Here is a 23,290-nt window from a genome sequence, read left to right as displayed (position 1 = left end):
ATACATGATTTACATGTAGAATAGCAACTAATTACAATTGCTCTATCATTCTAGTTGCTCGGCTGTGATTTCTAAGTTTATGAATGCCTTTTAAAAATATTCTACCTAAGAGTCAGGTTGGTATGTTACAGCAAAATAAGCTTGTTTTTATGATTCTGTAAAAACTAATAACACAATTCTCTTTTGGTCATATGACACATATTGAATGTTAACACTTTTGCTTCATCTACATTTCCCCCTACATTTATATCCCTGTCTATATCAAGGAATTGATTAGAAAGCTACTCAAGCAAGCTTAAGTGGGGGAGTTCTATTGTAGGCACTGAATAGATTTGGCTGATATCTATGGTGAGTATCTATTGCTTGGTGTGCTTAGCAACATTTCCACCTTTTCCTCTGGAAAAATCCTTCTTCTGACTTCAAGCTTGGAGTTTCAATGTCCCTATGTCCTTACAACCTGAACATATGATGAGATTATCAGAGGCTTTCTCAAGTTGTTCAAGTTGTTTTCAAACTATGACTAAAGAAAGAGAGTCTCTGGTGACAGCACTATGAAAAACAGTTCCCCAAAGTCAAAATACCTGATTCGATTACAGTGACAACCCTTCACATTTTTTAAGTTCAGACATTCTACTAAGCACTTTAAACATTTAACAGCAACTCTATCATTATACACCACATGTTACAGGTGAGAAAACTGTAGGTTAGAGTCAACGCCCAAGTCTTAGTGCAATTAAGTCATGGTGCTCTTATCTAAGTCAGGCAGTCTAATTTTAATCTGACAACATTTACTTATCACTTTCTAACAGTGGGAAGAAATCTGCCTGAGAGTGTGAGGTGCACCATAAAAGGAGAAGCACAGATGAGGGATTCGATAAGATAAGATGGTGGTATTTGAGTCTACAGATCTAGCTGCTTCTCAGCTGTGCCAGAACTTCTCCCCTTCCTGGAGTTTGACTGTTAAATATTCCTTTAATTATGATATTTCCCATTCTCCTATTAAGTCTCAACTTTTTTCTCCCTTAACCTAATTTGAGTTGAGTTGCTGAATCTCTAAAGAAGGGAAAGATAGTAAAGGTGAGTCCCTCAGGAATGGGCAGAAGAATTGAGAAGCCAACATTCAGTGTTGCTCTCTTTGCCTCTCAAGAACACAAAGACTCCCTTTCTTTCTGCTTCCCTCTCTTTTCTCTAGATCTTGTCATTCTCTCCATTGCTTTTCTCCAACTACTCATTTTATTTTCCCTGACTAGAGATCTTCTTTCCTTTTTCATGACTTTTTTGTTTGTTTTTTCTACACAATGTACAATTTATTTCAAAGGGATCAAGAAATAATATATATATATATATATATATATAGTGTGTATATATGTGTGTGTGTGTGTGTGTGTGTGTGTGTAGGCTTTTGTTATAACATCTTGTCAGCAAATAACTTGAGCTAATGTAAGATCTTGTTGGAAGGAAAGAGAGCCTAACACTGGGGATGGGGAGGGTGAATGAAGGAGATGTGGAGAGAAGAATTATGCTTTTGGGAGCAGTGGGAAGAAAGACTGTGGATTTTAGATCCATTCTGATCTAATTACCAAATGTGAAATTGATAAAGACCATGCTGTGGCACAAACTTTAGAAGAGGACTGGGGGGTGTTCCTGTCAACACTAGCAGCATTGTACACTTCACTCATTTAGAACTCAGTCTATATGTCTTAGGTGTTTGTGTTTTGAAAGTCTGAGCTCCTTAATGGGAGAATCTGAAGAATGTTTGGAGGAGCCATAAAAATTGGATTTTAGTCATAGTATCAGTATATGCCTCATATTCATTTTTATATGAGAATTATAATAACTCCCATCTGCCCACCTTATAAAATTGTTGTGAGACATGAAGTTATATAAATAATGTAAATATGTGTAGGAAACTGTAAAGGTATAGGTAAACATGGGAGGTATGAGTGTTAATCTGTGTTTTATCTAGAACCAGCAATCAATATATTCTATGAAATTAAGAAACAATTATTTAAGCAGTTGTTTAAAATGAAGAGAAAGAAACTTCAGCCAGTAACACATTCATCATGTCATCTTGAAAGCATTTTATAATACAATGGATAGAATAGAGATAATGAGATCCATCACTGCTACTATGATTCTCTCTTCTAAGTTTTGTCTGCTTTTCTATAAGCATTTCAGGAATCATGCCCCAAGATTCCATTTCTTGAAATTTCTATAACTTTGTCTCAACTGTACACATTTACTTTCATAAACGAATGTATGCTACTTTAAGACAGGAGCCATGATTAAGCACCATTCTGAGTACTCAGTAAACACTACAAATATTATTTGAAACATTTTAAAAATCATTCAATTGATGAGTTTTGAACCCAAAAGTCCTGTATCTATATCTATTTGTATCAATTATTACTATGCCGTTTGCTTCCCACTTACGATATACCAGGTAGATATAGTTTGTTAATTGGAAATAGCATGCATATGCAGTTGACTTTCACTATCTAAAACTGCAAATTACTCACTGCAAGTTACACAGTGTGCTTCTTTCTAGTTTCTGTCACCATACTCATACTTAAAATGATAGTAAAGTTCCAAAATTGTTAGAAAATAGCATGGCCGGCCGGGCGCGGTGGCTCAAGCCTGTAATCCCAGCACTTTGGGAGGCCGAGACGGGTGGATCACGAGGTCAGGAGATCGAGACCATCCTGGCTAACACGGTGAAACCCCGTCTCTACTAAAAATACAAAAAACTAGCCGGGCGAGGTGGCGGGCGCCTGTAGTCCCAGCTACTCCGGAGGCTGAGGCAGGAGAATGGCATAAACCCCGGGAGGCGGAGCTTGCAGTGAGCTGAGATCCGGCCACTGCACTCCAGCCTGGGAGACAGAGCCAGACTCCATCTCAAAAAAAAAAAAAAGAAAATAGCATGGCCAGAGCTTGATGCATCCGTAGACAGTAAACATTCAACCAAATTGCGGAGAGAGAAATGGGGTATAGGAATTGGGTTAAGAGAATCGAATGACCAGGGGAAGTTAGAAGGCTAGTAATGCTGTCTTAGTTGGGTGAAATACCTAGTAGAAAATTAATCTGGAAGGAAAGCATTTGCAGTGGGAGCGTGTGTGTGTGTGTGTGTGTGTGTGTGTGCGTGTGTGCGTGTGTGTTCTGTTTTTGTTTTTGTTTTTTTTTACTACTTAAGCTTATTGATTCTTTCATTTGGTGCCTACTATGTATCAACTACTATGGTAGTCTCTGGAGATTAAAAAATTTAGCTATTTTGCCTTTGTGTAAACAGTGTGACAAATACCATAACAAATCGATGTGAGGAATTTAATAAAGATGCTACAGGAGTCTGTGTGTGTGAAATGTGTGTTTGTGAGGTTTTTTTTTTCTCTGCCCTAAGGAAAGATTTTTATCAGTAGGCAGTGTTTTTAAAGTTCCTCTTTAGTATTTCTTTCCTTCCAAATATTTGTCTTTTCCCTTGCTTATATATTTTATGTAAAAATGGGTGTTTCCCAATAGTATATTACTACAACTGTACGATTCCTTAAGGTTTCATGGAAATCTCATGTCAGAGCACTGTAAATCAGGAAGTGGAAAATCAATGGTCAGTATGATGTCTCTGAAAGTTTCATTTTGTAGAAGAGAAATCACAGCAGTTACAAGAAGCCATGATGCTTTGATTTTATGGCTAGCATGATCATAAAAATTCAAAGCACAAGGTGGTCATATTTTATGTATGTATTAAGAATGAAATCATTGTCAAGGAAATATGCCTTCTCTCCATGTAGCCTCCTTCATAATATTTTACACACGGTGTAACTTCCCAATTATCTAAATATTGTTAAAGATGATCAAATCTAGTGTAATCTAGCAATGTTGTTCTAGGTCATTATTAGAAACTACTAGAAATGCAAAAATGATACATAAATCCTCTTTCAAATGTACAGAATAGATTTATTTTTCCAATAGAATTATGTCCAAGCATAAATAATCACTCCCTTTACAGATTACTGCAAGTACAAAAGCCAGATCAAAACTGACAGGGAATAAACAATGTAGGCTTAGATATAGATGCCTAAAAAAATCAATTCATGAGTTATTTTTAAAAAACTAAAGACGTTTGTAAAAATATCCAATGTAAACATAAATATCCTTAAGCAGATGCAGTTTCAACTTTAAATTTATTTTCCCAATTCATGATATTTTAGTATGTTATGAAGCACCATACATACATTTACTCTAGCCAAAATAAATTTACTTTAAATAGGCAAAGAGAGCTCAGCCAACATATTTTGGTTAGCCAACATAATTTTTTAAAGCTGTTATATTTTTAAATTGTTAGACATATATAGCCATATAAACATCAGAGCTCTAAAACCAAATTTTAAAAATATTAAAATGTCACAATGCGGACATGAATATCTACACTGACTTTATTGTGTTGGATATAACCAGGAGAAGGGTAAGGAAAGAGGAAAAAGAATACAAGAAGGCACAAAATAGAAGATCAAGCTGTTACTAACACCAACGTTCAACATAAACTTACTCTTCGGGGCACAAGGTGGAAGCAAAAGAAAGCCTAATTGCAGGGTGCAGACAACGGAAAATGAAATGAAGATGTAAATGTCAAAACTCCACTAATAGATGACACTTTACTGAATCCTGGTAGGTGTACAAGTCCAAAAATGCATACACATGTATCTTCTTGCCTAAATATAACCGTCAGCTTACTTCTGACATTGTGTTTAAGAGTGAGAACCCTGATTGACAAGGATGAGTGTTCACACTTTGAATATTGCTCTCTGAAACAACTCTTCTGCATGCGTTTCAATTCTTTCAATTCTGTGGGGCTTCTAATATAGGTAGGTCCGTTGCTGTGTGCTTGAAGGTTTTCTTCCTAGCGACTAGAGGTGCATATGTACTACTCTGTTGACACCACCACACTGTTCTCCTAACAAGCAGTGTTTGTAAAAGATAACAAAACAAATTTATTGAATTGAATAGAGGGGGTGATAACCACAAATTTAAGTTGTCATATTACTGTCTTTCATGGAGCTGGCTCAATACATAGTGAAGAATGAATATGATCAAAATACAATAAATGAATGAATTTTACTTACCTTGATGACAAAATTCTCCACATTTTTCTCTTTTTTTTTTTTTTTTTCGTTTTGAAATAGGGTCTCACTCTGTTACCCAGGCTGCTGGAGTGCAGTGGTACAATCATAGCCCACGGCAGCCTTGTACACTTGGGCTCAAATGATCTTCCTGCCTCAGCCTCCCAAGTGTCGGGGACCATGCCCCACCAAGCCGGCTAATTTTTACATAATTTGTTTTTAGACATGGGGTCTAACTATGTTGCCTAGGCTGGTCTCAAACCCCTAGCCTCAAGCCATCCTCCTGTCTCAGCTTCCTGAGTAGCTGGGATTGCAGAACTTTTTTTTCCTTTCATAACAAATGCTCTGCTATTCATACTCATTTTCTCCCTTCCTCCACTTTAACTACAAAAAAGCATTTAATGTTTTTGCTTTCCTGTATACTTCATTTTCTTTTTAAAGTATCTGTGTGTGTGTGTGTCTGTGTGCGTGTGTGTGTGTGTGTCAAAGGAAAGAAGGCTTGAAATTACCTGTGCCCCTTATTGATCAGGAAAGTTCAATTTCAGCACTAGTCAGTGTTGCTCACATTTGGCACATGTACCTTGACATGAAACAACAGGTTATGCAAAAGCAAACAAAACAAAAATCCAACTACAAGAAAGGGCTTGTGAATTTGTGAAAGACCTAGTTATCAATAAAAAGAAGGTCTAAAACATGGCAATAGAGTTCCTTTTGTTAACGTTTCAAGACTGTCTGGCACCCCTTTGTTGTCACAATATTTTTTGATAAGTCTAAATTCCAGAAGTGATCAGAAGATCAAGGAGTTCCCCAACAACAAAACAAAAAAAAAGCTTGATTAGTGGAGAACTGTTTGATTCCTATTTTAGTCGTCGTTTTTCTTTACATTTAATGCCGTTGTCTTCCAGTTTTCTGCCAAACATTTGAGCAGCATGGATTAGAAAGCAAACATTTTCATACCATTTTACATCTAGTGATTTTCATATGGGTAATATCTTTAAAAATCAACATATACAAAAGTTATGAAATGAAGTCTGTTTCCCAGCTGTAATGCAGAAACTGAGCTACTTCTCCAGAAAAGTTTTTGATGCCTCTAGTGAATCTGTGCTCTGTGTGTGTGTGTCCTTCCAAAGATGTTGTAAGCACATCACACACACACACACACACATACACACACATCATTTTTATTTCTACACAAAGAGTAGAATGCTCTGTACATTATTCTTTTCTGGCTTTAAAAAAAATTTAACAATTTATCTTTGAGATGATTCCATATAAGTTTATAAAGAGTATCCTCCTCTCTGTCTCAATCTCTCACTCATAATGGCAGCATATTTCCCTATAATATGAATGTAAAATAATATATTTAACTCATATCATATTGATGGACATAAATGGTATTTCTAATCTTTTGCTGCAATGAATAACCATGTACATAATCCTGTCACTCCTAGTATGTTTAATTGTACCTGTAGGACACATTTCTAGAAGTGAATTCACTCAGTTAAAGAGTATGCACATTAAAAAAAATAAAAAAATAAGCAGTATATACATTTACAAATTTTAATGTTATATCGGAATTTCCCTTCATAGAAATTTGACCAATTTGTATTTCCACAAACAATAAATGAAAGCTTGGTCCCCACATCCTTATCAACACCACATCTAATTATACAGATTTTTCCTGAACTTGAGAGGTGGAAAGAGGCTTTTCAGGGCTCTCATAATCTTTCTCCCATAGTTTTAATGCTATTGGAGTTACATTGTTTATATTTAACTCATCTATTTAGAATTAATGATGATGTAAAATTTAAAGTATACATCCGCTTTTTCCCCAGATTCTGCTAAAATGGTGCCCACATCGTTAACAATTAACTCAGCCTTTTCCCACAGATTTAGAAGGCTGTCTTTATTGTATGCTGTAACTGCATAAGCAAGTGGGCCTTTTTCTCAGTTTTATCATATCCCACTGACCTGTATACTCATGGGCGAATACTTCATAGTCTTTTAAATGAAAGTATTAAAACACGTTTAATAACCAATAGGACAATTACCCATGTCTTAGTTTTTAATTCAGGATTTTAAATTAATACAAACAAATTTTACCAGGGTTAGCCCCAGTTAGAAAGCATCATTCAAGTTATTGTTGAATCACAAGGCTTATTTATAAAGTGCCATGCTGTAAATTGAAAAACTCTAGTATCCTACAACATTTTAATCTGCTTGTGATGCTTTCAAAATTAAACAATTTCATCACAAGCAAAGATAAAATATTTAAGAGAAATATGAAATAAATTTATTTGTGTTAGCAAGGTAGTCAGCCATGTTTTGGGTTAGCAGAGTAGTTAGTATGTGGTATCCACAACAAAATATGTTCCACGTTTTAAATTACTGACTTAAAACAAATTTAAGTTCATAAATGATTGACTTAAAGACTAATTTGGGAGTACAAGCAATTAGTAAATTGAAGGCTGACTATCAAAGGACATAAAAAAGTAAGTGAAAGATGTTATTGATTAATCAAAACACAACTATGGAGAAACATTAAAATAGGAATGAAAGGCCTCAAATTGTAATAGTTTTAGACAGATTTTCTGAAGCTGGATTTAGTTTTAATGAATTGTGCCTCTATGTTTTACCATATGGAGGGAAAAAACCCTACAGGATCGATCATCTAGCATCATCCATTTACCTCTGAAGTCAAAACTGTCCTACCTTCCATCCAATTCAACATCAACTCTGGAATCAGCAAAATCCACAGACTTATTTAAGCAATGCCACATTTGGCTCATGAACATGGATATAGGATAGAGAAAAACTGACAAGGCAGAGGTAAAAGAGGTATCATTATATCCTTACTTTATCAAGTCATGAATGAGAGAGGCCAGTAAGATTTGTTTTTTAAGGAGGATGAAGGAAGGAAGGTTTGGGAATCAAGGAACAAAGTGCTCCATAAATGTCGTCAGGTTCTGCAGCCTTTTCATAGGATTTGGCCAGGAGCAAGTCTTCCAGCTCTTGGAAAGTGTAAATGCCGGCTATAGTGTTTACTCCGTTTCCCCATGTGGAATCACCAAGTATCATTTCTGTCCAAGGGCAGTGTGTGCTGGCGCAGGAAAGGAAAAGAAGGAGGGGTAGAGAGGAGAGGTTGGCTAATGTTAAAGGGAGAGCTTTTCCACAGGGTTCTATGGTTGCTATAGTAACAGCTTCTTTTGTTTGTACATATTCAGAACAGCTGCTTCCTTTTGGTTGCTGGTGTCAGGGATATTAGGGAGGTAACAGAAGCAAAGAAGCACCACTCCGAAATGGAAAAGTTTCCATTGTCAGATTATTCTTGTTTAACTGGGTTTAACTTTATAGTAGGGTTAAATGTGGCATTTGAAGGTTGGTGAGTAACAAGATCTTTTAAAAGATGGTGAATTCCAACAAGCAAAGACCAAGGTATTCTGTGATCTACAAAGTATCTTGTGCTAGCTTGAACAACAGACCTCCACTCTCTTGTGGCCTTAAAACTTGAAACACTCCAGTTTATTTCTACCTGGTATGCACATAAATTGTATTGCAAGCTCCCTAAAAGGTATTTTTCTCAACAGGAGGAAAAAAAATACCTCTTCAACATGCCCACTAATCCCTGTATACCTTTCCAAATACTAATTAATTCCTCTAATTAGAGCTTTTTTTGGCTGTAACCATTTACAAAGTTGATTTGCTGCATACAAACAAATTTAATGAATATTCATAAACTAATAATATTCACTGAATTTACAGTCCTCTTGCCCACATACTGCTATTGCAACCAGCTTATAACAGCCTTCTATAGACTATGCTAAGGAAAGGCCATCTCCAAGGAAAAGGTAGAGAAAAATACAGTTTTATTTTAAGGAACAGACCGCCTACCAACTGAATTGTATATACTATACTTTATGTGTATATATATTCTATATATAGTTTATATATATTATGCATACATATATATGTTAGGTTATAAAATGCATGCATATGTTCACATAGATGCATATATATATATATAAAACATGGAATAAAATAGAAACTCTAGGGGTTAATAGCTTTGAAGCAAAACATTAAAAATGGCATCTGTAGGTTGAACAGTCAAATTTTGTAAACATACAAACTTAGGATGCAAATAAGCAAATCAGAAAGCACAGCTGTCCTTATAAACAAATTAATCTTGAACATAGGTGTATTATCATGTTTTCAACCCTTTAGGAGTTTTAGAAAAGTACAATATAAAAGCAAAGCGATGCTCTTGATTTAAAATTTAAATTAATTCACCATTTGTCCAACTAGGAGCTCTTAAACTTTAAATTTTTAGTAATATTAATGAAACAATTGACTGGTTTAATTTGGGCACTGCAGCTATTCACAGGTGCTACATCTTGAGACTGAGTACATGGGAATTTGATTACCTATTTGCCTGATAATTCTCACATCAGTCCACTCATCTTATCCCTTTACTTTATAAATTCTGAATGAACTTATTTTGATGATTCAAAATTTGAAGAAATTTAGAGAACAGTAGAGATATTTAAATTATTTAATTAAAATATAGAGTTCCTGAACATTACTCTTGGATATAATATACATACATATTTATTTTGCTTCTTTAAATAATATTTCAAATCCAAAGATTTTATATTTATATTTATTTCAGTTAACTTTAAACTATTAAAGGTGAGATTTACAGCCTAAACCCAAGCACAAGTGTTCTAATATCTCTGCTTTCAGATTGTAGGCTTTGGGGCAAATGTCCAACCTCTTTGAGCATCCGTTTCACAAACTGCAAAACGATGATACTAACGTGTTTGAGATACGACTTTGAGAGAATCAATTAAGATAACAGAAATGCATGCTGTGAGTCAACTGTGACTCTTATATGATTCAACTTATGTGATTCAACTTATAAGAGTCAACTGTGACTCTTATATGATTCGGATAGAATAATACACATTACAAGAAAGTAATGTTTTGCTTTTCATCTCATGAAGCTTCATTTATTTTCACCTCTTCTCTTCCTCTTATGTTCTTGTGTATTATCAATATGTTGAAGACATCTATTTATATTCTAAATATACTCTTGAATTTTCTTCCAGGCTCCAGACTTGAATTTCCCAAATATTTGTAACTAATGTCCTACTAGTTATCTCAATTGCACTGGATCCAGATCTGAACAATTCATCACATCTTCCTAAAAATTTCTCCTCACTGTCACTCTTCTGGCAAAGGCCTTGTCTTTCTTCTAGTTTCTAAGGTCCAGTCCAACAATCTCAGATTTTCCTTTTCTTCCTATCCAGGTGATGGTTATGTTTTATATCTCTACAACTTGGTACAACCTCAGGAATTTGAGCTCTCATTTTCATTCTCATTCACCTCTGGTTGAGATAATCATGAATTCTTGCTTAGACTATTGTAGTATCTACAGATCCTCAATTTCTCCAACATTCTGCAGACCATTTTCTTTTTCTGAAGCACATTACTGGCTCCTTGAAATATTTTATGGTTTCTGGCTTCTAATTGCAAAGCTAAAACTTCTTAGCTTGACTCTCAGGGCATTTCATGATCAAAATCCACTCTACATGTCATTGTTATTTTCATCGCTCTTATAAAATAAAACTTCTCATGATTCCATAATATTATTCATGTATTTGCAACTTGGCTTTTGTGAGTCTTACTTACTCTCTTTCCCTCCTTTGTGTAGCTTACCTCTATCCCAGCCTCTAGAGATCAAATATCACTTTAGCCATGAAACTTTCCTCAGTTTCCTCCCTCCATGTTAAGGTAGACCTGGTTGCCCCTTTCTCTGAAATTTACATTTGGATTTGCATCATTCTTATTTTTATACATTTTATTGCCTCTATTAGATTTTTTGATATGTTATTTATTTAATTTAGAATTACTATAACAGCTATTATAATAAACATTAATATGAAAAGTATTCCAAATGAATAAAATTTCTACAAATTTAAACAATTTACATGTGACTGTCTATAACTTTTTGATCTATTAATAAAGTCTCAGAGTGAAAGTTGGATTTTTTTCCTAGCCTTTTATCTGATGTCATGTTTTTATATCTTTAGGCTATCCCTGTTTGAAATCTTTATAAATAGCTTTAAATTATTGTGATAATACTATGTAATTCACAAATAAAATTATTGCTAGAGTACACTTAATGGATACTATTTTCTCTTAAAAGGAAATGTGAAAGAACACAATCCCTTTTTCTTTCTGGAGGCAATTGACGCCTGAGACTGAGGTATTTACCTGAGAGCCATTGAAGTCAACAGCTTAACAGGTAAGCCTACAGGCTAAGGCAGAAAAGTATAAAGATAAGAAGAACCTGGATCCACGGTGCCATGGTTGAGCTGTTGAATTACTACTGCTGAATCTGTTCTACCTCCAAACATTTTGTTATATAAGATGATGAATTTCATGTTGTATAACCCTCTTGTAGTTAGATTTTCTGTTATCCTAGGCCAAAAACATCATAAAGAATGGCACAGACATTCAGAGAAATGAGTTGATGACAGACCATGAGATCCCAGGGAGAGAAAAGGAGATAGAGTAATGTAGACTTTTTAATTTTTTATGAAGTAAGCTATACTTTTTTTATTTTTGATTAGTCACTAAGGAATTTTCCTGTACCCTCTAAAATATATCCCTATATTATTTGTATTAGTAAACAGTTTTCAGGTTCTTGTATCCAAATGATCTCTAAAAAAGACAACATATATTATCACATTCAATCCCCATGACAATAACTTGGTAAGTTAAACATTTCTTTCTGCTCTGATTAATTTGGTATTATGTATTTTCTCTTCTTGGAGTATTTATTGAATATCTTCCTTTTTCTCCCTTTTTCCATTGGCCACAAGTGTTAAAGTCAAGTGACCACCAGATCAGCCAGCTCAGATATATTTGGAAACACATCAATCTATTTTAAACTTAAGATACTGAAAGCCCCATTTGAACACACAGAATCAATAGTGGAAGCCAATTAGGAATACAGTTAAAGTAAATATAAATTTAGCTTTTACATCTCCAGCATTTTGCTCCCTCTTTCTTCCTCCCACTTCAACAAATTCAATGCATTAAACATTCATTTAATGTGTACCAATGTGAATACAATATCATCCCTGTGTTTGAGAATCTTATACAGTGGAGGAAATAGACATATATAACTCAGAGAAGAAAAGCAAAAAGGACTAATTTCCACTTTTTCCATAAAAAGGAAAAATCCTACACATGGCTAACCTAATCTCTCTTCTTGAAGCTTTGAACTTATCTTTTCCCAAGTACCCAACTGTTGAAAATTGCACCTCAAATGATAAGTTCACCTCAGTCATGACAGTGATCTTTAAATACATTTTGTAGAACTGTAGTTGTTTAATTTTTATACCATGTCAGAATTCTTCCTAGAGCAAAACATGGCTGTATTTCCTTAAACAAGATAATTTGTAACTGTCAAATGATAGACATAATCTGTCCTCCAATATCAAAGGAATAGAGGCCGGGCATAGTAGTTCACACCTGTAACCCTAGTACTTTGGGAGGCCGAGGCAGGCTGATAACTTGAGGCCAGGAGTTCAAGACTAGCCTGGCCAATATGTCTCTACTAAAAATACAAAAATTAGCCAGGCATGGTGGCATATGCCTGCAGTTCTAACTACTTGGGAGGCTGAGGCATGAGAATTGCTCGAACCCAGGAGGTGGAGGTTTCAGTGAGCCGAGATTACGCTGTTGCACTCCAGCTTCCTTGCAACAGAGTGAGACTGTCTACAAAAACAAAAAACAAAAAACTTATGTCTTGCCAAGTTGAACTAAATGTGCCAGCAAATGACAATGAAAGAAGAGCAAATGAAAATAGTGTTAACTTATGACTCACAAAATGAAACAAAAAGCACATCAAGAAGCAAAACCAAAAACCTACAAAAGCAAAACAAAAGAAAAAAGTGTAAAACTCAACATTTTTAAAACCTATGAAATAACCCGTCATTTTGTAGCTGGCATCAAACTGTAGCTTATCATAAGCAGTGTTATGACAAAAAAGTACTTAGGATAAACCTTTTCTGAGGCTTCATAAATGTTTACAACCTTATTATTATCCATTGTTTTAAATAAAAATAAAATGATATGATAAATGGGATTGTCTTTCTCTTAAAATTACAAACACAAAAATATTTTAATCACTGCTTTCACCAACTGTGACAATTTATTTTCAACACTCAAACTTGATATTTTATTATTTTTTTCTGGTAATAAAATCATTGTTTGTTAAAGAAAATAATTTGAGGTGCTATTTAATTGAACTTCAGAACTCCAGTGTCACGGTTTAGTGATTTCCTTTTTGGGAGAGTAAGTTCAAGGGATATACCATGAAATACCAATCTAAGAAAATCCATATCAGGAAAAGAAACTTTCTACACTTATGTTAATGTCCTTATTACAAATTATTATTTAAAATATATTCTTACATTTATTTTCACTTTAAGCTTATTTTAAACTTGAATCATTTAAACTGGTATTATTTAAACCTTTTATTTTCTTTCCCTCATTGGTTTTATTACTTGCTTTTATAATGATTAGCAAAACATGGGTCAGAAGTGGAGACATCTTATATCCTCAAAAGGGAAGGAAGAGAAAGAAGGAATGGGATAGAAACATTCATTTCTGTGCTGCCTATGCAAAGTATTTCATTCTGGGAGTGGTATTTGGTCCTATTTTACAACTCTTATCCTGTGTGGAGGGTGGGTGACCGTAGGTTTCTTCTAACTTAGAGCAATAAGATTTTGGGCCAAATGTACCAAGAGCAAGCCTGTTCCCAAGACGAACTGGCATGTGGATGCTCTGGGCTTGTGTGTGGTAAGAATTCAGCCAGTCAATAAATTCCTTTAACTATAAACTCAGTGGAAGAATATTGCCCTCAAAAAAATACTTTTTATCACAGAAAATTCTGAATATCAAAATTTCTAAAAATGAAAACTCGTGTATAATTCTACCATGCTGAAATAATGTTTATAAATATTTTAGTGTCTTTCTTTTGAGTCTCCTTTGTTTACGAATGTGTATGCATCCTCACTTGTTTCCTGGAATAATTTTATAGGCATCACTTCAAGGGTAATTAATAATGATATTAATTTTCTATAGACACTTTAGTAGCACAATATTTTATATGTATAATCTGTAATGTAATATTCTCTCATTGATCATTTAAATTACAAAGCATTAATCTGTATAACTAAAACAGTGATAAGCAGCATTGTACATAAATTTATGTGACCCTTGAAATAATTTTTTGAATATAATTTTTGAAAGAGGAGTGAATGAACATTTGAAAGCTCTTGATATATATAACCATATTGTTTGATAGAAATATACTACTCTCCTACTGTATGTCTTCTCTATATCAGGGAATATTGTCTTTTCAAAAGAATGAACTAGTTTAGTAAAAAAAACTTATCTCATTGTGTTAATCTGTGTTTCTTTGATTAACAGTGAGTCTATTTTAATTTGAACTATATTGTACTTTTCATTTCATTTCATTATCTTTGTATTATATATAATATATGTGAATTTTAGAAATTACACTGCCATTGTGACTTGTTATTTGTTGCACAGAAGACTTTCCTCTTATTGTCTATATGTTACCCTTTGAGGAGGCATTGATGAGTTGTGGTTTGGGGCTACGGAATAGAAATTGAGTGTAAATGATGCTTTTAAAAGAGTAGTCATCACATTTAAAAGACAAATGGATATGGATAAAATGAATAATCAAAGTAAAAAAATTGATTATAAAAGGAAGGAATGTAGAGCTATATAACCAAAGAAAAGGGAAAAAAAACTAGTAGATTTTTAGGACCAAGATGATTATTCTCTTTTAGGCATTCATTTGCATTGTGTACCAGAAAACTCTTTGACCTCCTTGATGTCCATTAAGTTGCTGCTGTACAATTTCATTCTCTTATTTTTAATAATAACTACTACAAAATGCTAATATAGACTTGCTTTATATTGTCCAGAATAAAGTGCATGCTGAGAGTGGATTCAGCATACAGGTCAACAGTGTGAATGCCAGTGTTAAAAAGGCTAGGTATGTGCCTTGGCTCTGCTCTTTACTAGATATGTAAACTTGGGCAAGTTATTTAAGCAATCCATGCCTGATTTTCTCATAGGAATATTGTGAGGATTACAGAGTGAATACATGGAACGTGCATCAGACAACATCTGGCTCATAAGCACATCACACATATTGGCTGTCAATTATTAGTAAAGGTAGTAAAGTATGAAAAAACTACACATTTACAAAAATAAGCTATGAATATACTGTTCTCTCATTTATTTGGCAGGTATTTATCAAGCACATACTACATTCCAGATCCATTGCGTGATGCTAGGAATATAAATGATCCCTTCCTGGTGAACCTGCTCTACCTACATGTAGCCTCTGGAGGGGAGGCTTCATGTACGTATTACATGTACACAACCCCATGTGCTCATCTTCAAGCCCAGGGAGGCCAATCGTTGGCCAATACAAATGATCTGGGCCAAATAACTTTCTCTTTGATAAGTGTAGTTGAAATAGTGCAAGACTGGCCGGGCGCGGTGGCTCAAGCCTGTAATCCCAGCACTTTGGGAGGCCGAGACGGGCGGATCACGAGGTCAGGAGATCGAGACCATCCTGGCTAACACGGTGAAACCCCGTCTCTACTAAAAAAAATACAAAAAGCTAGCCGGGCGAGGTGGCGGGCGTCTGTAGTCCCAGCTACTCGGGAGGCTGAGGCAGGAGAATGGCGTAAACCCGGAAGGCGGAGCTGAGCTCAGTGAGCTGAGATCCGGCCACTGCACTCCAGCCCAGGCGACAGAGCGAGACTCCGTCTCAAAAAAAAAAAATAAATAAATAAAATAAATAAAATAGTGCAAGACTGAATTGGTTATCTTTTGGGTGTTCAATTGAAAAGATATATTGATTTGAAGACTGTATTTTGGGCCAAGTATAACTCAAAAAATGGTGGTGGAGACAGAAAAAGAGAGGAGAAAGATGCAGAGGAGAAAGGAAGGGAAGGGAGAGGACAAGAGAAAGAAAGAGAAGGAGAGAAAGGAGAGGAGCTATTAAGGAGATGCATTGGGAGAGGCAAGAGAGGAAAGAGCTTCAGACCATGTAGTCTCTAAAAGAGAGAGTAGCTCAGTCTAGGACTTTATGATTCCTAATTTCCCTTCCAGGGGACCTGACTGTATAACCTTAGGACCAAGATGATTATTCTCTTTTAGGCATTCATTTGCATTGTGTACCAGAAAACTCTTTGACCTCCTTGATGTCCATTAAGTTGCTGCTGTACAATTTCATTCCCTTATTTTTAATAATAACTACTACAAAATGCTAATATAGACTTGCTTTATATTGTCCAGAATAAAGTGCATGCTGAGAGTGTTACCATAACCTTAAAAGGCAATGGGATTTACTCTCATATCTTTATAATATCTGCTCTCCTCCCACTCATTTTTATCTGAGATATTAGGTATATTTCTGCTTCTCATTCCCCAGGGAGCTCTAACTGGAGTAATGTAGAGAAGATGAACATGAAGTAACTTTCTGGCTTGGGTAGAGATTGGTCATGAGACCAGTTTTCTTAGTCTATAAGAAGTTTCATACATAAGCCCTCTAACAACTTTTAGTTCTTCTTCACTCTTTTCCTGTTCTCAATTCTCTGTTACTAGAGTTGGTACTTGGAGTTCAGCGCCCACTCACCATCTTTGACTAGTACATAAAGGCTGTGATTTAACATCAATAGAAACTCTGAGAGAAGTGTTCCAAAACTCCTAAAGGGTTTCCTGGAATCCCTAGGATTATTCTGCTGTTTAACAAGTCCCACCAGTATAGTCCAGACATCACTCGGTATCCATGGAAGATTGGTTTTAGAAACCCCCACAGATAACCAAAATCCAAGCATGCTCAAGTTCTTTATTAAATGACATAATATTTACACATAACCTATGCATATCCTGCTGTTTTCTTTAAATTATCTCTACATTACTTATAATACTGAATACAATGTAAATGCCATATCAATAGTTATTATATGGTATTGCTTAAGGAATGATGATAAGAGCAAAAAGTCTGTACGTGTTTAGCACAGACACATTCTTTTATTGTCAATATTTTCGACCTGCAATTGGTTGAATCCATGGATGCAGAACCCACTGATACAGTGTGCTGACTGTAGCCTCTACTTATGGTAGTAAAAGTATAAGAGTAAATATTGAAGTTGAGGAGACTAATATGTGTTGAGCATCTCCTATATAAGCCAAGCACTATGCTAAGTGCTTTACATATACTCACTGTATTACAGTATCTCATTGTATTCTCCTAATAACATTGTGAGGTTTTAATCATCCTTGTTATACACAGAAGAAAACAGAAAGACTCAGCAAAGTGAAGCACTTACCAGCCTCATGGCAAGTAACAGGGCCAAGATTTCAACCAAGGTTAAAATGCATGACTCTGACTATGTCATAAGAGAGTACTATATAATTTATTTGGTCCCTTGTGTGAAACAAGGTAAACTATTGATATAAATTGAACAGTAACTGCATTATCACATTGAATATAATAAGTTGAAGCAGATTTTACATAATTTCTGAGACTGGTTATTATCATTTGTTTTTTTAAAAAGGCTAACTTTATCTGATATGGTGACCCTTTTTGGAATGTGTGAGGTAAATGAATGATTCTCCAAATAATAGCAATTCAATCAACTTTAAGTTCCTATTTTGAATACAAAGATGGGAAAAACAGAGATCCTTCTTTCTCACAGAATGAGGCTTTGTAGAAAAAATTATCTAAAGAGCCATAAATCAAAGAAAAATGGGAATTTCTCTTTATTAGAAGTCAATTTATTTTCTGGAATTCATCTCAGTGCTCTAGATGTACAATTTTTCATTTAATCTTTGTTACAATGAAATTGATATTATGTTATTTATCTGATAAAGAAATTGATATGTAAGTCTCTTAAGGTCAAGGATTTTTACCTGTTTTAATCATTTATGTTTGTCCAACACCTTAAACTATAGTAGGCAGATGGGAGATTCTCCATAAATATATTTTGAATAAACGGAGAATTAGAGAAACCCATTAAACTGTCAAGTAATGCAATCTATAAACAGCATCTTGAGTTACCAGACTAGTCTAAATCCAAATCCTTTATTTTCTCATTACTCTACAATATGAGGGACGGAACTCTGTATATTTTTCTTGATCTTACTATCAGTGCCTGCACAGAACCTGGCACATGGTAGATAAGCAGTGAATGTTCTTGAATAAATAATCTCACACGGTTCTTCCCTATATGCAATAAATATCAAAATATATATTTTATCATATGATTTTAATACTTCTTTTACAATTATTAAATCATGTAAAAAGAGTTGATAGTAAATGGGTGTTATTCACATTTACCTCATTATGAACATTTCATTGTTCAATTCCCACCTATGAGTGAGAACATGCGGTGTTTGGTTTTCTGTTCTTGCGATAGTTTGCTGAGAATGATGGATTCCAGCTGCATCCATGTCCCTACAAAGGACACAAACTCATCCTTTTTTGTGGTTGCATAGTATTCCATGGTGTATACGTGCCACATTTTCTTAATCCAGTCTGTCACAGATGGACATTTGGGTTGATTCCAATGGTCTCGATCTTTTGACCTTGTGATCCACCCGCCTCAGCTCCCCAGAGTGCTGGAATTACAGGCGTGAGCCACCGTGTCCGGCCCTTAAAAATTTTTATACATCTTTTTATACATGCGCACCCAATATTACACTTTTTTCCTGTCCTGTAAGAGCTAGGTTGTTATAGGTGCTTCTTGCTATAACTTCTGAATAGTTGCTCACACACTTCTTTCCACTTTTTAATCCAAAAGCCATTTCATTTTTACCCTCCCTTTGGTACCCCACTTCTAATAGCATCCAAACTGTCTTGGGTTGATAACGCCACCTGGTGGTAGAACACTGTCTGAGCCAACCATGCTCCTTCATGGTCTCTTCCCTCAGAATAATTGTGCTCAACTTCGTGTCATTGTACATAATCACCGGACACAGCAATTATCTCGCTTTAATTAATTTCTTTCTTGCATGTGTTCAGACATCCTTTTAAATCCTCTTACTTTTCACCCTCTCAATTGCCTCCACTTCCTCAAGGTACATGTGTGTTTTCTCCTTCACTCTGTTGCAATCAAGTTTTCACAAAAACTTTCTGATGCATGATCAACTGGTATAGCAAGAATGCTAGTGGTGTAAATGAATTCAAGGAGGCGGAAAATACAAAGTTAAATCATTTGCTTATGAATTATCAATTTGATAAAGGAGAGCAAAATTCTTCTTGTCTCTCTTCCTTGTTGCCAGAAAAGTAATTCCTTTCCTTAAAGGTAACAATAGTCAGTAGTAACCCACAGACACGTGCATAGAGATGTTATTTTCCTCCACAAAAAACTGTAGCCTATTACTCAAACCTTTCTGCATCTCCTTTCATTTCCATGATGATATATCTTAGTGGTGTGTTCGGGTGAGTACACAAAAGGATATCTCATTCTTTTTTAAGGGCTGCATTGTATTTTACTGCATGATTGTGTCATCATTTATGCAACACATTCTATACTGAAGCATTTGTAGGGATTTTTCCCTAATCATTTACTACCACTACAAAAAAGGATGCACTCAATTAACAGTGTGCCAGTCAGTGCTGGGGTAGTTGTGCAATCAATATCTGGAAACAGAATCCTTGAGTTCTAAGGGTAGAGGCAGAAATATTATTAAAGATAACAACCCAGTGCCCTAAGTTTTCTGACAATGTCCAAACACAACTTTCAGACTCTGCAAAATCATTTTTATTTACCCTCTTATATTTTACTAATTGAACTAATTTTTTCTCAAGCATGGCGACACAGCCCCCATGTCTAACCTTATGTAAAGTTAGTTATGTGTAAAATGTGTTAGAGTTCCAAACAATTGACTCAACAACTTTTAGGATAGAATGTACTTATAAGTATGAGATTTCTTGTAGTAGACATTATTTTGACTAGTTTCTAAACAAAAATGACTCCATTCGAAAAGTGTACTGTTTAGAATTAATATGATTTGATCCCTTTTAAGGTTGGAACAGCTGTCACATAAAAAGACTGTACTAAACTGGTAAAATTATATAATGTTAAATTACCATCATCGTTTAATTAATTTAAGAAATAATTCACTAGGCTCTCTGCTCCTCCTGTTCCAGAGTCAGCCGCATCTTCTTTTGCATCGCCAGCGCATCCCTGAGACACCAAGGGGAAGGTGAAGGTCAGAGTCAATGGATTTGGTCGTATTGGGCGCCTGGTCACCAGGGCTGTTTTTAACTCTGGTAAAGTGGATATTGTTGCCATCAATGACCCCTTCATTGATCTCAACTACATGGTTTACATGTTCCAGTATGATTCCACCCATGGCAAGTTCCATGGCACCGTGAAGGCTGAGAATGGGAAGCTTGTCATCAATGGAAGCCCCATCACCATCTTCCAGGAGCGAGATCCCTCCAAAATCAAGTGGGGCGATGCTGGTGCTGAGTACGTCGTGGAGTCCACTGGCGTCTTCACCACCACGGAGAAGGCTGGGGCTCATTTGCAGGGGGGAGCCAAAAGAGTAATCATCTCTGCCCCCTCTGCTGATGCCCCCATGTTCGTCATGGGTGTGAACCATGAGAATTAAGAAAACAGCCTCAAGATCGTCAGCAACGCCTCCTGCACCACCAACTGCTTAGCACCCCTGGCCAAGGTCATCCATGACAACTTTGGTATCGTGGAAGGACTCATGACCACAGTCCACGCCATCACTGCCACCCAGAACACTGTGGATGGCCCCTCCGGGAAACTGTGGCGTGATGGCCGCGGTGCTCTCCAGAACATCATCCCTGCTTCTACTGGCGCTACCAAGGCTGTGGGCAAGGTCATCCCTGAGCTGAACGGGAAGCTCACTGGCATGGCCTTCCGTGTCCCCACTGCCAACGTGTCAGTGGTGGACCTGACCTGCCATCTGGAAAAACCTGCCAAATATGATGACATCAAGAAGGTGGTGAAGCAGGCGTCAGAGGGCCCCCTCAAGGGCATCCTGGGCTACACTGAGCACCAGGTGGTCTCCTCCGACTTTAACAGCGACACCCACTCTTCCACCTTCGACGCTGGGGCTGGCATTACCCTCAACGACCACTTTGTCAAGCTCATTTCCTGGTATGACAACGAATTTGGCTACAGCAACAGGGTGGTGGACCTCATGGCCCACATGGCCTCCAAGGAGTAAGACCCCTAGACCACCAGCCCCAGCGAGAGCACAAGAGGAAGAGAGAGGCCCTAACTGCTGGGGAGTCCCTGCCACACTCAGTCCCCCGCCACACTGAATCTCCCCTCACAGTTTCCATGTAGACCCCTTGAAGAGGGGAGGGGCCTAGGGAGCCCCACCTTGTCGTGTACCATCAATAAAATCCCCTGTGCTCAGCCAAAAAAAAAAGAAATAATTCACTAGAGATTATATCCTATTTTATATATCCAAATATGGCCACTTACACACCCAATCTATATATTATAGACTTAGAATTATATAACTGAAATAGAGATTAAAGATACTCTAGTTTAATTTTTAATTATATTTCTAAGGAAACTGAGAACCAGAGATTTGAAGTATTATATACCAATTGTATATTCACACTTATAAATAATGATATTGATAATAACATGAATTTAGTGTGCATTATGTCTACAGCATTGTGGGAAATGTTTTGTATGCGTTAACTCATCCTCATAAAGGCCTCTTTAGATAGCATCTATTATTATTAATTTTTTATTTAGTTTAACAGATGAAACTAAGAGAAATAAAAAGAATTCACAATGTCAGGCTGCAGTAAGCAATAAGGCCAGAGACTGAATTCAGGTTGTTTATTAACATTCATTTACATGTTTATTAAATCCCTATGTTTATTAACCAAATCCCTGTGTTTATTGGCTTTCAACTTAATTTATGCATATTCTGATAATCTAAGAGAATGAAAACAAATACACCTAGTGGAAGAGAATGAAGACGGTGAAAATTAGATTGAAAGTGGGAAAAAATATGAAAGTAGTAACAGGGGAGAGAGCAGTGATGTGGTAAGTAAAGGTGTTTTTGGATTTCATTACATATATTATACTTTTTTGAGCATGGGGTCCTTAAAGATTAGTGTCGACATATTGACATGTAAGAAATCAGCAAATAAATCTAGATACTTGGTTTTAGACTGTCTTTCCCATAAGTCACTAAGCTCAATCCTTAATATTTCAGGGGGTCAGTTAGAACACGACTAATTCAAGCCTTCACGCAGAGAACACATTGCTTAAAATGTTTGAGAAAATTTGCTTTAGTGACTGGCTATTTCAATACCCTGCACAAAAGAAATTATGAAGCTAGATAAATTCCATGGATATTTCTTCACATTGCAGGTCTCCCCACTAGTGAGATGAAAATCAGAATGAAAAACTGACTAAAATTTAGTTTTTTCTAGTGTTATTAATTTTGAAATATGGCATTTAAAAATAGACCTTGCATTCATAATACAAAACTCATACATAATTCTTATAAATAGGTCAAACAATTTTGTAACTCTATTTTATTAAATACATTCAACACATACTAGTAACATTGCTACTGGATTTTGTCCACCCTCATATGCCATACATGGCAGTAAACAAAAGAGATGAAATTCTCTCTCCTTACTGAACTTATGTTCTAGTATGCGAGAAAAGATAGCATACAAAATACATATATAATACATTGTAGTTAGATAATGAAAAGGACAATGGGAAAAAAATAAAACAGGAAAGGTGAAGAGGAAGTAAGGAGCACAGTTTTAAATAAAACTGCCATGAAAGGCTTTTCTGAGAATTCGACATTTGAAGAAAGACCAGAAAGGGGTGATGGAATGAGTCATGTGGCTATTTTGGAGAAAGGCATTCCAGGAACAGCAACTGCACAGGCACTACAGCAGAGCATGTCTGACATTTTCAAGAAACAATGAGAAGGCCAGTGTGGCTGGAGCTGAGGGAAGGAGAGAGAAAACGTTGGGAGACAAGACCAGAGACCAAATAAATAGTCCAACCTTCAAACTTTGTGGGTCA

At 35.9% G+C, this 23,290-nt stretch overlaps 3 protein-coding genes and 1 long non-coding RNA gene across 5 annotated transcripts in view; 3 read left to right on the top strand and 1 right to left on the bottom strand.

The window, feature by feature from the left end:
• Nucleotides 1-23,290, bottom strand: part of KCNH7 (potassium voltage-gated channel subfamily H member 7) — a 498,464-nt gene that overhangs the window by 419,898 nt on the left and 55,276 nt on the right. The window lies entirely within an intron of this gene.
• LOC117094940 overlaps nucleotides 8,363-23,290 on the top strand; it is a 28,608-nt gene continuing 13,680 nt past the window's right edge. The window contains exons 1-2 of the long non-coding RNA XR_004441736.1: nucleotides 8,363-8,546; nucleotides 11,317-11,415. This is a non-coding gene — a long non-coding RNA (uncharacterized LOC117094940). The remainder of the gene's footprint in view (nucleotides 8,547-11,316; nucleotides 11,416-23,290) is intronic.
• Nucleotides 20,373-20,855, top strand: LOC117094936 (glyceraldehyde-3-phosphate dehydrogenase-like). Its single transcript, XM_033231292.1, has one exon. It carries the CDS (start codon nucleotides 20,562-20,564, stop codon nucleotides 20,853-20,855), a length of 294 nt encoding a protein of 97 aa, XP_033087183.1. The 5' UTR covers nucleotides 20,373-20,561.
• LOC117094935 (glyceraldehyde-3-phosphate dehydrogenase-like) lies at nucleotides 20,390-21,650 on the top strand. The gene has a single exon (XM_033231291.1). It carries the CDS (start codon nucleotides 20,958-20,960, stop codon nucleotides 21,441-21,443), a length of 486 nt encoding a protein of 161 aa, XP_033087182.1. The 5' UTR covers nucleotides 20,390-20,957; the 3' UTR covers nucleotides 21,444-21,650.

Source organism: Trachypithecus francoisi, unplaced genomic scaffold, assembly GCF_009764315.1.
Source record: "Trachypithecus francoisi isolate TF-2019V2 unplaced genomic scaffold, Tfra_2.0 Lachesis_group13, whole genome shotgun sequence".
Classification (NCBI taxonomy): domain Eukaryota; kingdom Metazoa; phylum Chordata; class Mammalia; order Primates; family Cercopithecidae; genus Trachypithecus; species Trachypithecus francoisi.
Note: the sequence above shows the minus strand (reverse complement) of the source record. Positions and strands in the feature narration are given on the sequence as shown.

Coding starts and splice junctions, on each gene's coding strand:
- LOC117094936 (XM_033231292.1), top strand. CDS start 20,562: ATGGTTTACATGTTCCAGTATGATTCCACCCATGGCAAGTTCCATGGC.
- LOC117094935 (XM_033231291.1), top strand. CDS start 20,958: ATGACCACAGTCCACGCCATCACTGCCACCCAGAACACTGTGGATGGC.